At 49.2% G+C, this 15,743-nt stretch overlaps 1 protein-coding gene across 1 annotated transcript in view; it reads left to right on the forward strand.

Moving 5' to 3' along the window:
* The first annotated feature begins 304 nt into the window (after positions 1-304).
* SLC38A8 (solute carrier family 38 member 8) overlaps positions 305-15,743 on the forward strand; it is a 40,799-nt gene continuing 25,360 nt past the window's right edge. Inside the window, exons 1-2 of the mRNA XM_055413048.2 lie at positions 305-667; positions 4,852-5,050. Of these exons, the coding sequence (XP_055269023.2) occupies positions 305-667; positions 4,852-5,050 (562 nt within the window). The remainder of the gene's footprint in view (positions 668-4,851; positions 5,051-15,743) is intronic.

The raw sequence follows: 15,743 nt of genomic DNA on the forward strand, positions 1-15,743 counted from the left end.
ACCGGTGCTCTCTAGGGCCCGCCACGATTCCTGACTCATTTGCCCACCCCTCCGGGTCCTCTGGAGTGAGCCCGAATCCCGTCCCCAATGGCCCAGGACTGCTGGTCTCCATGAAAACTGGACTTGGTGGTAAGGACCGGTGCTGGAGGCAGGCGGATGGGTAAAAAGAGTGATGGAGGGAGAAGTTTGGGGGTTGGAAGAGAGAGGGGAGGGGGTGGCCCTGGTGGCCTTGAGTCGAGTGGGAGGGCAGGAGTGCCCTGAACAGGGGTAAAAGTTGGGGGAAAACATTTGTTGAGGGGAAGGCATGAGACCCAGATGTTACTGGACAGGTGGGTGTGTGAGGCTCTGGAAGGGGGATCAGAGGCTCGGAAAGCATACGAGGCCGGGTGGTTGCTACGGATGCCCTGGCTCAGTGGAGGAAAGACCCCTCCTGGCTGGAGGTCTGGAGACGACCCCCCTCCCCACTTTGCTTCCAGCCATGGAGGGGCAGACCCCAGGAGGTGGAGGCCTTTCAGAAAAGCCGGTCCCCACGGCTGCCGGCCCTGGCCTGTCCTCGCTGGGCGCTGTCTTCATCCTTCTGAAGTCCGCGCTGGGCGCTGGCCTGCTCAACTTTCCATGGGCCTTCCACAAGGCGGGGGGAGTGGCCCCCGCTTTCCTCATGGAGCTGGTAAGCTGTCGGGGGCTGTTTCACAGGGCGGGGTGTGGGAGGGTGGTCTCTGGGAGCAGGTAGGAGCTGAATTTTATTTTGTTTTTTTGTCCCTCTCCACTCATGGGAGAGAAAGGAAAATCCCGGTATAAACCTGTAGACCCGGGCTGTGAGCATCCTCGGAGCTGAGGGCCACGCAGCCAGGTGGGGGTTGGGGAGGAGTGGAGGAGGGCAGGTGGAGCTGTGCTCACTGCACCTGCAGCCTATGAACCCGGCCTATGAGCTGAGCCACTGCCTGCCTTCTCTTGGCGGCTGGTCTCTGCTCCACAACTAAAGCCCAAATCCTGTGGGCAGAGCAGGACTGACTTGCCGTAAGCCCCCAGCCTGCACAGTGTCAGGGGTGTTTGGCCACTGCTGTGTGTGGGGCCCAAACTCCCTTTCCAGAAAGTTCCAGGGGCTGACTGTCCTCAGTGGAGAAGAGCTGCTGGTTAGCACAGCTTCATTTTTTAGCTGATAGGAATCAGGCGTTTCCTGGTGCCCTTTGTCAAAGGCTTTTTCCTGGCAGCCGCTGATAAGGGCTCCGTTGGGCCTTTCTGATCCTTCTGGAAGCTGCCAAACACCACCATATGTGGTGTCCAGTAGCCTGTGCCACCCCCGCACTGGCCCAGCGCCCATCTGGACCATGCAGGCTCTGTCCTCCTAAAGCTTGTTCTAACGGGGAGCTTGGATAAGATTCAGGAAGTTGAATGAGATGGTGGGCAATGGTGATGGGGAGGCGGGTTGTGACTCCTTTGTGGGTAGTGGAAGCTGAGAAGCCCCCTCCGAGGTAGCACTGAGCCCCAGCTTGTGTGGTTGCACCTGACGGGTAATAAGGTTGTGTTTGCTGTCCCCGAACAGGCAGCCCGATCTCCAGCCACAGAGGGTCAGCGATAGAGCGGGTGGGGCCAGCGTGGGGGTCTGTGTCAGACACAGACGGGCCAGTCAGACGGCAGCAGGCTGGGCTGAGGCAGACAGGCGGTGCTCCGCTCGCTCCCCAGGCTCCGTGTGGGGTCTCCCAGCGCTCCAGGGCCACAGATGCTGACTCTGTGTGGGTGGGCCTCCCTGGTGTCACAGTTGCTGCTGTGGTGGCTTGCCATTGGCCCAGGATGGTCTAAAGCTCCTGCCCTGAGCAGGCAGACTTGAGGAAAGGGGACTCCAAATAGGAATAAATGGAAACTCCCCACAAGGGAAAAAGTCAGACTGGTGAGCAGCCCAGCCTTCCCCCACCCCATTTCCTGTCTCTCCCTTTTCACCAGACAGTTCTGCCCCCACTTGGGTTGGCGGAATGTTAAAACATCCCTGCCACTGGGAGGCTAGTGGTGTAAGATTTTAGGTCTCTCATGGCTCCATTAACATTGGAAGATTAATGAAGTTAATGAGCCTGGATCTTCCTCAGCTCCAAAGAGAGAGGCAGCCTGGCCAGGGGCTTTTGCCAACTGGCTGCTCAGAGGCTCAGCGACTCTCTTGAGGGTCACCAGTCCCGTGTTGTCAGCTCACTGCGTTAGCAAAGACGCACCTTCACTGGCCAAGGCTTAGTCTGACCCCCTTCATTTCCTTTTGTCTGAAATATTTACCAGTGCATGCTGTGTACTGGGTGCTCTCCTGGGGGCTGAATGTAAGCAAAAAGACACAATCCCAGTCTCCATGGAGCTTAGAGTCTGGTGGTGATCTCCAAGGATCCCCATATTGATTGCACTGGGCCCCTGGACAAAAGGACCACAAACTGAGCAGCGTAAAACAACCGAAGTGTATGCTGTCCCAGTCCTGGAGGCCTCAAGTCCAAATCCCAGTGTAGCAGAGTCATGTCCCCTTAAGGACTCTGGCAAAACGTCCTTCCTACCTCTCCAGCTCCTGGGGGCTCCAGCTGCTCCTTCACTGTGGCCACGTCGTCACTTGGCCCGCTCCTCTGCGTCTCCTCCTTTTCTGTTTCTTATAAGGACACGTGTCATTGGCTTTGAGGCCCACTTGGATCATCCAGAGCGACCTCATCTCAAGGTCCTTAATTTTAACCTGTGAAGACCCCTTTTCGTCTTCATTATCTGTGCCTGCAAAGACGGGTGCCACTAAGTCCCTTTCTCAGGTTCTGGAGATTAGACTTTGGAGGGGATTCAACCCACCATAAGAAAAACTGTGTCCATGAAAGGCATGGTTCTGCCAGAACCTGAAACAGAGAAGGTTAAACCCAACTCAGGGTTGAAGTGTGGAGAGGCTTCCTGGAGGAGGTGACTTTGGGGGGGTGTTGGGAAGTAGAGATGCCCATCCCTTAGGTGAGGGGCAGTGGGGAGGCAGGAGGGAGTTCCAGGCAGAGGAGCCATCTTGGACAGAAGTTCAGGGGCTGGAGGGAGCATGCTGTTCTTCCTGGCTCTGAACTTCTAAGTTTCTCTGACTTGGTCCAGTTAGATGTTGCCCTTAGGCTGCTGAAGTAGGAACAAGCCTGCAGTTGGGGCATGAACTGGGTCTCAAGAGGGCAGCCTAGCTCTTCCCAGGCTTCTAGGTTGAGCACCTTGCCGCTTCTGCATTCTTCTCCTCCGTAGAACTGTGGGAGGGGGTCTGAGGTGGAGACCAGGTCCAGCTTAGGCACAGGTAACAGTCCAGCCTGGAGAGACTCAAAAACATTTTACTGCGTGGACAAGAGGGATGAAGTGCATCTCTGGGGGTGTGTGTCGAGTGGCACAGATGATTTGAAAACAGTTTATAAGAAATTGCCAGAGTTGAACACATCTACCCTGACACCCACAGATTCCACTCCTAGGTGTGTGTCCAGGAGAAGGCAACCTGGGTCCTCAGCATGACTCATTCTAGAATGCTCAGCTCTTCATTCACAGCAGCCAAAACGAAGGACAGCCCAGATGTCTGGCAAAAGGGACTGGACCAGCCAAGTGATTCTGTCCATCCAGTGAAATAGCACTGAAGAAAAATAGGAATAAACTACTCACGCATCTGACAGGGCTGGCCCTCACAAGTGCTACTGCTCAGTGAAAGAAGCCAGATAGGAAAATATATAAAAGCAAAGTACTATTAGAGCATTTTTTTCTGGATCTAGGATGGGAACAGGAGGGGAACTCAGGGATGTGAGGTTCTGTGTCTTGGTAGAGGTTCAGGTTGCACATATATACCTTAGTTGTACCCCTTCCAGTGATGCACTCACGACTCTGTGCATTTCATGGTGTGTAAGTTTTTACAAGAGAGAAGGACTGTAAACAAACATCAAACTCCAATTAATAACATGCATGCCCAGATCTTTGGGGGTAAGTATACTGATGTCCACAACTTGCCCTGAAAGGTACCCCCAGGCTTAGATGGACTTGAGGACACATGGTAAGAGATGTGAGAAATCAAGCCCAGGGACGTGCTCCCAGTAGCATCCAGGTGCTGAGGACATGCGATCATTGTAAAATTCTTCCAATGTTCCTGGATGTTTGAAAAGTTTTCATAGTGTTGGAAAAATTTAAACTGAAGTAGGGAAAGCCCTGGAGAGGGAGTCTGGAGAGAAACAATGATCATTTCTTTTGTTGTTGTTGTTAAATATTTATTTATTTGGCTCCACCAGATCTTAGTTGTGGCCCATGGCATCTTTAGTTGAGGCCTATGAGCTCTTAGTTGTGGCACGTAGGATCTAGTTCCCAGGCCCCTGCATGGGGAGTGCAGAGTCTTAGCCAGCGGGCCACAGGGCAGCCCCCAACTGTCATGTCTTGAGCAGTTACCACGTGCCAGGCACTGAGCTGAGTGCATTATGTGCTTTGTTTAGTCCAGATGCTTCACAATCCCTCAGTAAGGTAGATGGCATCATCCCCATTTCACGGATGGGAAAACAGATTGATGGTTGGCTTCATGCCACAGAGCAGGTGAGTGGCGGGGTTGGAATTGAACCCAAGTATGCCTGCTTCCCAACCACCGTGTTTTATGGCTCTCCACCCACAACCCATGTGATCTTAGGAAAGTAATTTAAACTCTGGGTTTCCAAAGCCTCATTTGTCCAGCTGGTGTGGTTTGGCGTGAATCCCAGATTCACAGATTTAGGCCAGCGTGGCCTCTAGAATCAACCTGCTTTGTGACACTGGTTTTGGGGAATAGGCTGGTGGCTCGTCAGGCCACGGCCTCTGCAGCTGAGGCTCACTGGGCTGAGCAGCTGTGGGCGTGCCCAACGCCATGGTCCTGTTTGGCAGGTCTCCCTGGTCTTCCTGATCAGCGGGCTGGTCGTCCTGGGCTACGCCGCCTCCGTCAGTGGCCAGGCCACCTACCAAGGCGTGGTTGGAGGGCTGTGTGGCCCCGCCATCGGCAAGCTGTGTGAGGCCTGCTTCATCGTCAACCTGCTCATGATCTCTGTGGCCTTCCTCAGGGTGGTCGGTGACCAGCTGGAGAAGCGTGAGTCCCTGCGCTGGAGTCGAGGTGACCCCTGTGTGGAGCTCAGGGTTCCTGGTGGATGAGCAGAACGTGGACGTGGGGCTGGGCCCTGGGCTAGCCGCAGAGGCCGAGACCACCCTTAGCTCCTAACATTGTAGGGAAGGGAGGTCCAGGATAAGTAATTACCAGTATAGCGGAAGTCAGAGAGAGAGGGGGCTGTGCTGGGGTGTCCCGTGGGGACTCATTTTACACATGGGAGGTGGCACCAACTGCAAAGACATCCCTGTGAGAGAGAACCAATAGGATTCTGAGTTTTGGGACCTTGAAGACTCTGGGCTCACGCACCCTTGGCCTCTAGTCCCCCACTAACAATTTTCCTCTAAGTACTGTTTTGGCTGCGTCTTGCTGATTTTGGTATGTTCTGGTTTCACTTTCGTGTCATTCAGACCTTTGCTAATTTTTGCTACGATTTCTTCTTTGACCCTTGGGATGTTCAGAATTGTGCAGTTCCGTTTCCAATGAGTTGGGGGTTTCCTCGCTGTGCTGTGGTTTCTCCCTCAAATGCATCAGGGTCAGAGAACACACACACGTTGTTGTGGCATTTGACACCTACTCTGTGGCTCAGGTGCAGTCTGTCTTGTTGATCTTCCTTTTTTTAAAGTATTTGTTTATTTGGCTGCGTCAGGTCTTTGTTGTGGCATGTGAGCTCTTTGCTGTGACAAGTAGGGTCTTTATGTGTGGCCTGTGGGACCTAGTTCCCTGAATAGTGATTAAACCCCGGGCCATCTGCATTGGAGCAAGGAGTGTTAACCACTGGACCACCCAGGAAGTAAGTCCCTTACTGAGCTCTCAAAGGGTGTGTGTGGTTGTTGAATACAGTGTTTTAGAACTCTCCATTATGGCAAGATGATCCAGAGCTTAGGTCAGACCTTCCGTGGCTTTGCAGATTTTTGGGGAGTGAACAGCGGGGTGGGGAAGTCTAGTTATTCTGTTTGGTTCTGAGAGAGAAAGTGTTAAAATCTCTGATTATGATTGCCGATTTGTCTATTTTCCCCTTTAATCCTATGAATTTTTTGCTCATGGTTTTTGAAACTCTTGTTATTAAGCACACACTGTGAATTGCCTTTTTATGATGAAATTTCCATTTTTGTCTCTGAATTACTTTGTCATTATATCCGCCTTCTCGTCTATGAATATAGCCTCTCTAGCGTCCTTAAGATTAGCGTTTGTACAGAATTTCTCATCCCACTCTTTTACTGTGAACCTAACTGTGGCTTGGAATTTTAAAATGCATTTCTTGTAGACAGCATATGGTCAGGTCTTGCTTTTTTATCATCTTGACAGTCTTGGGTTTTAATTGGAATATTTTAGACTTGGAATGTAATTACTGATATGATGGATCTCAGTCTGTTTTACTGTTTGTTTTGTCTGTTCTGTCCCTTGAACCATGAAGAAAGGCCCCTGATGTGGGGTTATGGAAATTGAAAGCTCTCATGTTGTGGGAAGTGCTCTCATCCCTCAAAAAAATAAAAGTTGGTAAATCTGAACCTCTCAGTGGGTAAATGGGTGCAAGGATGCCCTGCCTGACATGACCAGTAGAGGTTATGTTAAGTTTCAATTATGGTCGGCTGGTGGTGCTGCTCTTAGGAGACCAATTCTGAGGTGCTGCCATGTGGAGAAGGATTCTCAGGGGATGTGATGTGGAATTGAGGAAGACTGTAAAGGGCCATAGTGTTGAGAAGGATCTGTGGACTGTTGCATAGGCAAGGATCTTGAGGGGCTGATGTGTTGCAAAGGATCTGTGGGTCTGCCATGTTGGGAAGAATTTGGGAAGGCTGGGTGATGAGAAGGGTCCCAGGTGCTGCCATGTTGGGAAAGATTCTGAGGGGCTACAGTATTGAGAGGGATTTGGAGGGCCAGCCATGTTGAGGAGAATGTAGCAATTGCAGTTTGGGAAGGATTCTGAAGGGCTACCAGGTGAGAATGATTCTAGGGGCTGCCATGCTGAGAAGTAGTCTGAGGGCCTCTGTGTTGAGAAGAATGTTAGGAGGTGATTTTTTTTTGGCGGATTCTCAGCAGCTGAGGTGTTGAGAATGATCTAGGGGCTGTTGTGTTCAGAAGGATTCTGAGGGCCTGTCATGTAGGAAGGACCTGAGGTGCTGCCATGTTGAGAATAATTTTGAGGGTCTGGGGTGTTTAGATGGATCCTTGAGGGGCTGCTGTGTTGTGGATTCTGAAGGGATGCCATGTTGAGAAGGATCTGTGGCCTGCTTTGTTGGGACAGATCTTGAGGAACTGCCTATTTGGGAAGAGTTCTGAGGGATTGCTGTGTTGAGAAGGTATCTGTGGTACTGTTGTGTTGGGTAGGATTCTGAGGGCCTCCGTGTTGAGAATAATTTTAGGGGCTGCCATTTTTCTGAGGATTCTCAAAAGCTTCTGTGTTAAGATGATTCTGATGGGCTGCATTGTTGAGGATCCTGAGGACTTGTAGTGTTCAGAAGGAATCTCTGGGGCAGCCATATTAGAAAGGATCTGAGGAGATGTAGTATTGAGAAGGGAAGGATTCTCAAGGCCTGCTGTATCAGAAGGATGCTGATGGCCTCAGTGTTGAGAAGAATCTTAGGGGCCACCATGTTGGGAAGAATCTTAGTAGGTGAAGTGGTGGAAATGATTCTGAAGGGCAGCCATGTCAAAAGGATTCTGAAGGCTTTTGTGTTGTCAAGAAGCTGAGGGACTCTGGTGTTCAGGAGGATTCTGAGTTAGTGTCATGTTGAGTAAGATTTTGAGGTGCTTCACATTGAGAAGGATTCTGAGGGCCTGCTGTGTTGGGAAGAATCTGAGTGGCTGTTGTGTTGAGAATGATTCTGAGGCATGCCCTGTTGGTAAGATTTGTGAGTGATGCCATGTTGCGAAGAATTCTGAGGTGCTGCTGTGTTGAGAAGGATTCTGAGAATGATCTGAGGAACTGCCATGTTGGGAAGGATTCTTAGAGTCTGCTTTGTTTAGATGGATTCCTACGGGCTGTCATTTTGAGAAGGATTCTAAGGGTTGATGTGTTGAGAAGAATCTTAGGGACTGCTGTGTTAATGAGCATTCTTAGTGGCTACCATGTTGGGAAGGATTCTGATGGTCAGTTGTGTCACAAGAATTCTGAGGGCTTTTGTGTTGAGAAGTATCTTAGGGGCTGCCATGTTGAGGACAATTCAGAAGGGCTGCCTTGTGAGATGCTTTCTGATGGCCTCCTTGTTAGGGGCTGCTGTGTTGAGAAGGATTCTGAGGTGCTACAGTATTGGGAAGGGTTCTGAGGGGCTGTCATACTGAAAAGATGCTGATTCAAATCCTTGAGGATTTGAATGCCTGCAGTTTGGGGAAGGATTCTGAGGGACTGCGATGTTGAGAATTCCCAGCTGTTACCTTGTTGAGAAGTGTTCTGACGGCATGCAGTGCTGAAAAGAATCTTAGGGGCTGTCCTGTTAGCTGGGATTCTGAGGGCCTCTGTGTTGAGAAGAATCTTAGGGGCTGCCTTACTGAGATGGTTCTGAGGGACTTCTGTGTTCAGAACATTTTTTGAATGGCTACAGCATTGGGAAGGATCTAAGGTGCTGCCATATTGAGATGATTCTGAAGTTTGATCCCTGGGTTGGGAAGACCCAGAGAAGGAAATGGCAACCTACTCCAGTAGTCTTGCCTGGAAAATCCCATGGACAGAGGAACCTGGTGGGCTACAGTCCATGGGCTGGATAGAGTCAGACACGACTGAGTGATTTAACACACTGAGGGACTGCTATGTTGAAAATGATTTTGAGGAGCACCTGTATTGAGGATTGTGAATGGTTGCTTTTGGAGAAGGAAGTGAGGGGCTGACATATTGAGAGGATTCTGTGGGATTGCTGTGTTGGGAAGGATTCTGAGAACAGCTATGATGAAAATTATTTTGAAGAACTGCATATTGAGGAGGATTCTGAGGTGCTGTCTGTTGAGAAGAATATAAAGGGCCTGCAGTATTTGGAAGGATTCTGAGGGACTGCCGTGCTGGGAAGGTTCTGATGTGCTGCAATTTAGGTGGATCCTGAGGGCTATTGTGTGAGGATTAGGGGCCTGTTGTGTTGAAAAGAATCTGGAGGAGGGCTTCTGTGTTCAGAAGGATTCTGGGGGCTTTTCTGTGTTGGGAAGGATCTGAGGGGCTTCTGGGTTGGAAAAGATTCTGAGGGCCTTGTGTTGAGAAGTTTAGGGGCTGCTCTATTTTGGAGAATTCACGAGAGCTGCCCCATTGGGAAGGATCTGAGTGAATGCTGTGTTGAGAAGGATTTGAGGGGCTTTTGTATTGGGACGTATTCTGAGGGATGCCATGTGAGAGGCATTCTGAGGGGCTGCTATGTTGAGAAGAATTTGGGAGGGCTGGCTTGCTGAGGAGGATCTGAGGTGCTGCCTTGTTGAGAAGGATTCTCAGGGCCTGCAGTGTTGAGAAGAATGTTAGCAACTGCAGTTTGGGAAGGATCCTTGGGATCCATGGGAGGCTGCCATGTCAGGATTTTGAGGGCTTTTTGCATTGAGAAGTATTTTAGGGGCTTAGAATCAGAAGGGTTGCATTGTGAGATGGCTTCCGTGTTTAGAAGAATCTTAGGGGCTGCTGCGTTGAGAAGGATATCAGGAATTGCTGTGTTGAGAAGGATTCTGAGGGGTGCTGTGTTTAGATGTATTCTGAGGAGCTGCTGTGTGGAGAAAGATTCTTCGTGCCTCCCTGTGGAGCAGAAACTTAGGGTCTGCCATGTTGAAAAGGGTTTTGAGGGTGTGCATGGTTGAGGAGGATCTGTGCAATGTCGTGTTGAGTAAGTTTTTGAGATACTCCATATTGAGATGGATTCTCAGAGCCTGCTGAGTTGGAAAGGATCTGAGAGGGCTGTTTTTTTGAGGATCTGAGTGGGTTACGTGTTAAGAAGGATCTGTGGGGCTGCTGTGTTAGGAATAATTCTTAGGTGCTGTTCTGTTCAGGATTCTGAGGGGCTTCCATGTTGAGAATTCTGAGGGGCTGCTCTGTGAGACGGATTCAGAGGAAGGACCTCTGTGTTAAGAAGAATCTTGTGAGCTTTCCTGTTGAGGATTTGAGGGCCTGCTATTTTTAGAAGGGTTCTGAGAAGGTGCAGGGTTGAGGATCTGAGGTAGTGTCATGAGTAATTTTTGAGGTGCTCCATGTTGAGAAGGATTCTGAAGGCAGCTGTTTTGGAAAAGATCTGAGGAGTGTTGTGTACAATGGTTCTGAAAATGTGCCATGTTTCAAAGTATTTTGAGGGATGTGTGTTGAGCAGCATTCTGAGAAGCTGCTCTTTTGTGGAGGATCTGAGGGGCTGCCAAGTTGAAAAGGATTATACCTGTGTGTCCTGTTGAGGAGGATTCTGAGGTGCTGCCTTATTGAGAAGAATTCTAAGTGGCTGCTGTGTTGGAAGGATGTGAGACACTGGTGTGCTGGGAAGGATTTTGGGAGCTACTGTGTGACTGCTGAGTTGAGGATTCTGAGGTGCTGCCATGTTTCAAAAGATTGTAAGGGGCTGTCATGTTTAGAAGGATTCTAGGGTCCTCAAAATGTTGACAAGAATCTTACCATCCTTTGGAGGATTCTTGGAGCCTGCTGTGTGCAGGATAGGGGGGCTACTGTGTTCAGAAGATCCTGAAAGGCTGCCATGTTGAGATGAGTTTGAAGGGCTGCCATGTTGAGGAGGATTCCGAGCTGCTGCCTTGTTGAGAAGAGTTCTGGGGGCTGCAGTGTATGGAAGGATTCTGAGGGTGCAATGTTGAGAAGGATCTGAAGGGCTACTGTGTTGAGAAGAATTTTGGGGGACCACTATGTTGAGGATTTGTGGTGCTGCCATACTAAGAAAGTTCTGTGGTGCTACAGTGTTGGGAGGGATTCTGAGGTGCCGCAGTGTTCACAAGAATTCTGAGGGGCCTCAGTGTTGAATCTTAGGGGCTGCTGTACTTTAGAGGATTCTAAGGGACTGCCGTGTTGAGAAGGATCTGCGAGACTGCTGTGTTCAGAAGGATTCAGAAGGGCTACCATGTTGAAAATAATTATGAGGGACTGCTGTGTTGAGTAGAATCTGAGGGGGTGCTATATCAGAAGGATTGTGAGTACCTCCATGTTGAGAAGAATCTTAGGATCTACCTTGTTGTGATGGTTCTAAGGGGCTTCTGTGTTCAGAAGGCTGCTGAAGGGCTACAACTCTGGAAAAGATCTACGTTGCTACCATGTTGAGAAGGATTCTGAAGGGCTGCTGTGTTGAGAAGGATCCTGAAGGGCTGCCATGTTGAGGATTCTGAGTGGCTGATCTTTGGGAAGGAAGTGAGGGGTTGCTGTACTGAGAGGATTCTGAGGGGCTGCTGTGTTGGGAAGGGTTCTGAGGGGCTGCATTTTGAGGAGGATTTGTAGGGCTCCATGTGAGTATGATTCTAGGGGCTCCATGTTGAGAAGAACTGTAGGCACTGCCATGCTGGAAAATATTCTGAGAGCCCCTGTGTTGATAAAAATCTTAGAAGGTACTGTGTTTTAGAGGATTCTCAGGAGTTATAGGGGAGAAGGCAATGGCAACCCACTCCAGTACTCTTGCCTGGAAAATCCCATGGACGGAGGAGCCTGGTAGGCTACAGTCCATGGGGTTGCTAAGAGTCGGACACAACTGAGCGACTTCGCTTTCACTTTTCACTTTCATGCATTGGAGAAGGAAATGACAACCCACTCCAGTATTCTTGCCTGGAGAATCCCAGGGACGGGGGAGCCTGGTGGGCTGCCGTCTATGGGGTCGCACAGAGTTGGACACGACTGAAGCGACTTAGCAGCAGCAATAGCAGGAGTTATAGTGTAGAGAAGGATCTGAGGTGCTGCCATGTTGAGAAGATTTTCAGGGACCAGGGTGTTTGTTAAATGGATCCTTGAGAGGCTGCTGAATTGATGAGAGTTTTGAGGAGCAGCTGTTTTGCAAAGGATCTCAGATACTACCATACTGAGAAAGGTTTATGTGCTGCTGTGTTAGGACAAATTCTGAGGCACAGCCTGTTTGGGAAGAGTTTTGAGGGGCTGCTGTTTTAAGAAGGTATCTGAGTGACTGTGATGTTGGGTAGGATTCTGAGGGCCTCCGTGTTGAGAATAATTTTAGGGGCTGCCATGTTTCTGAGGATTCTCAGAAGCTGCTGCGTTGAGATGATTCTGAGGGGCTGCCTTTTTGAGAAGGACACTGCGGACCTGTAGTATTCAGGATTCTGTGGGGCTGCCATATTGGGAAGATTCTGTGGTGATGTGATTAAGAAGGATTCTGAGTGGTTGTCCTGATGAAAAGAATCCTGTGGGGCTTCCTCATGGGTTTGGAATCTCATGGTTTCCTGTGGTGGAAGGAAGGATTTTGAGGGCCTCAGTGTTGAAAAGAATCTTAGGGGCTGTCATGTTGTGAAGAATCTGAGGGGCTGTGGTGTTGAGGAGGATGCTGAGGTACTGTCATGTTGAGTAAGATTTTGAGGTGCTTTCTGTTGGAAAGGATTCTGAGAGCAGTACTGTGTTGGGAAGGGACAGTTGTGTTGAGAATGATTCTTAGGCATCCCGTGTTGGTAAGGTTTGTGAGTGGATGCCATGTTGGTAGGAATTCTGAGGTGCTATTGGGTTGAGGAGGATTCTGAGGGAATTACATGTTGAGAAGGATTTGAGTGGCTACCTTGTTGGGAAGCATTCTGAGGGCTTAAGAATCCTTAAATCTGAGGGTTAAGAAGTGTCTTAGGGGCTGCCATGTTGAGGAAGATTAGAAAGAGTGCCTTTTGAGATGGATTCCGATGGCTTTGTTTAGAAGATTGTTGGGGGCTGCTATGTTGAGAAGGATCTGAAGAGTAGCTGTGTTGAAAGAATTCTGAGAGGTGCTTTGTTTAGATGTATTCTGAGGGGTTGCTTTCTCAGGAAGGATTCTTAGTGCCTCCATGTAGAGCAGACTCTTAGGGGCTGCTATATTGAGAAGGATTTGGGGGACTATGTTCGGGATGATTTGTGCTGCTGCCGTATTGAGAAGGTTCTGAGGTACCACAGTGTTGTGAAGGATTCTAAGGGGCTGAAGCATTCACAAGGATTATGAGTGACCTGAATGTTGAAAAGAATCTTAGGAGCTGCTGTGCTTTAGGGGATACTAAGGGTCTGCCATGTTGAGAAGGGTTTGAGGAGTTGCTGTGTTCAGAAGGATTCAGAGGGACTGCCATGTTGAGAATGATTATGAGGGACTGCAGTGTTGAGTAGAATCCCGAGGGGGTGCCATAACAGAAGGATTGTGAGGGCCTCTGTGTTGAGAAGAATCTTAGGGTCTACCTTTTGATGGTTCTGAGGGGCTTCTGTGTTCAGAAGGCTACTGAAGGGTGATAGCATTGGGAAGCATCTGTGATCTGCTGTGATGTTGAGAAGGATTCTAAGTGGCTGCTATGTTGAGGAGTCTGAGGGACTGCCATGTTGAAAATGATTTTGAAGGGCTGCTGTACTGAGGATTCTGAATGGTTGCTCTTTGGGAAGAAAGTGAGGGGTTGCCATATTGAGAAGATTCTGTGGGGCTGCTGTGTTGGGAAGGATTCTGAGGGCTTCTATAATAAAAATTATTCTGAAGACCTGCTGGATTCTGAGGTGCTGCCTTGCTGAGACGGATACCAAGGGCCTGCAGTGTTGGGAAGGATTTCACGGGACTGGCATGTTCGGAAGGTTTTACAATGCTGTGGTTTAGATATATCCTGAGGCCTACTGTGTAAGAAGGATTCTAGGGGCATTTGTGTTGAGAAGGATTGTGGGTGGCTTCTGTGTTCAAAAGGATTCTGAGGGGCTTCAGTGTTGAGGAGGATCTGAGACAGTGGAGTAAGTCATTTTGAATAAGATTTTGAGGTGCTCCATGTTAAAAAGGATTCCAAGGACCTGTTGTGTTGGGAAGAATCGGTGCAGCTGTTGTGTTGAGAATGATTCTGAGGCATATGTGTTGGGAAGGATTGTGAGCAGATGCTGTTAGTAAGAATTCTGAGAGACTGCTGTGTTGAAAAGGATCTGAGGGTCCACCACATTGAGAAGAGTTTGGGAGGGCTCGGTGTTGAGGAGGATCTAAGGTGCTGCCTTGTTGAGAAGGATTCTGAGGGCCTGCAGTGTTTAGAAGGACCTGAGGGGCTGCCTCATTGGGAACAATTCTCAAGGGAATGTTAGCAACTACCATTTGGGAAGGATTCTGAGGGGCTGCCATTTTGAGGAAGATCTGAGGGGCTACCATGTGAGAATGATTCTAGGGGCTCCATGTTGAGAAGAATTGTAGGTGCTGCCATGCTGGAAGTGTTTTGAGGGCCTCGATGTTGAGAAGAATCTTAGGAGGTGCTGTTTTGGAGGATTCTTAAGAACTGTGGTGTAGAGAAGGATCTTAGGTGCTGCCATGTTCAGAAGGATTTTGAGGGGCTCTGGTGTTCAGATGGATCCTTGAGAGGCTGCCAAATTGATGAGGGTTTTGAGTGGTGGTGTTGGTGGTGGTTTAGTCACTGAGTTGTGTCTGACTCTCGTGACCCCATGGACTGTAGCCTGCCAGGCTCCTCTGTCCATGGGATTCTCCAGGCAAGAATACTGAAGTGGGTTGCCGTTTCCTTCTCCAGGGGATCTTCCCGACCCAGGGATCAAACCTGGGTCTCCTGCATTACAGGCAGATTCTTTACCGACTGAGCTATGAGGGAAGCCCAATTATTAAAGATGCAAAGGATCTCAGATGCTACCATACTGAGAGGGATTATGTGCTGCTGTGTTGGGACTGTTTCTGAGGCATGGTCTGTTTGGGAAGAGTTCTGATGGGCTGCCATGTTGAAAAGGATTTGGAGTATCTCCATGTTCAGAAGAATTTTAGGGATTGCTGTGTTTTGGAGGATTCTCAGAAGCTATTGTATTGAGAAGGACGCTGAGAACCTGTAGTGTTTGAAAAGATTCTATGGGGCTGCCATATTGTGAAGGATCTGAGTAGATGGTGTTGACAGGATTCTGAGTGACTGTCTTTTGAGAAGGATCCTGAGGAGACTGCTGTGTTGGGAAGGATTCTTATGGGTTGCTATGTCAGAAGGATTCTGAGGGCCTCAGTGTTGAGAAGAATCTTAGATGCTGCCATGATGGGAATAATCTTAGCTGCTGCAGTGGTGGGAATGATTCTGAAGGGCTGCCATGTCAAAAGGATTCTGAGGGCTTTTGAGCTGTGAAGAATTAGAGAGGCTGCAGTGTTGAGGGCTCTTCTGAGGTAGTGTCATGTTGAATAAGATTTTGAGGTGCTCCCTGTTGAAAACGATTCTGAGGTCCTCCTGTGTTGGGAAGGATTCTTAGGAGCTGCTGTGTTCAGGTGGATTCCTGTGGGCTGTCATTTTGAGAAGAATTCTAGGGGCTGTCATGTTGAGAAGAATCTTAGCCACTACTGTGTTGATGAGAATTCTGAGTGGGTTCCACGTTGGGAAGGATTCTGCTAGGCTGCCATGTCAGGTTTCTGAGGGCTTTTATTTTGAGAAGTATTTTAGAGGTTGTCATCTTAAGAAGTAGCAAAAGGGCTGCCTGGTGAGATGGATTCTGATGGCCTCTGTATTTAGAATAATCTTAGGGGCTGCTGTGTTAAGAAAGATTCTTAGAGTCTCCATGTGGAGCAGAATATTTGGGAATGCTTGTTGAGAAGAATCTGGGGGACTTCTGTTTGGAATGATTCTG

The sequence above is a fragment of the Moschus berezovskii genome, chromosome 22 (assembly GCF_049115385.1).
Source record: "Moschus berezovskii isolate FMDL1 chromosome 22, NW_MosBer_1.0, whole genome shotgun sequence".
NCBI lineage: Eukaryota > Metazoa > Chordata > Mammalia > Artiodactyla > Moschidae > Moschus > Moschus berezovskii.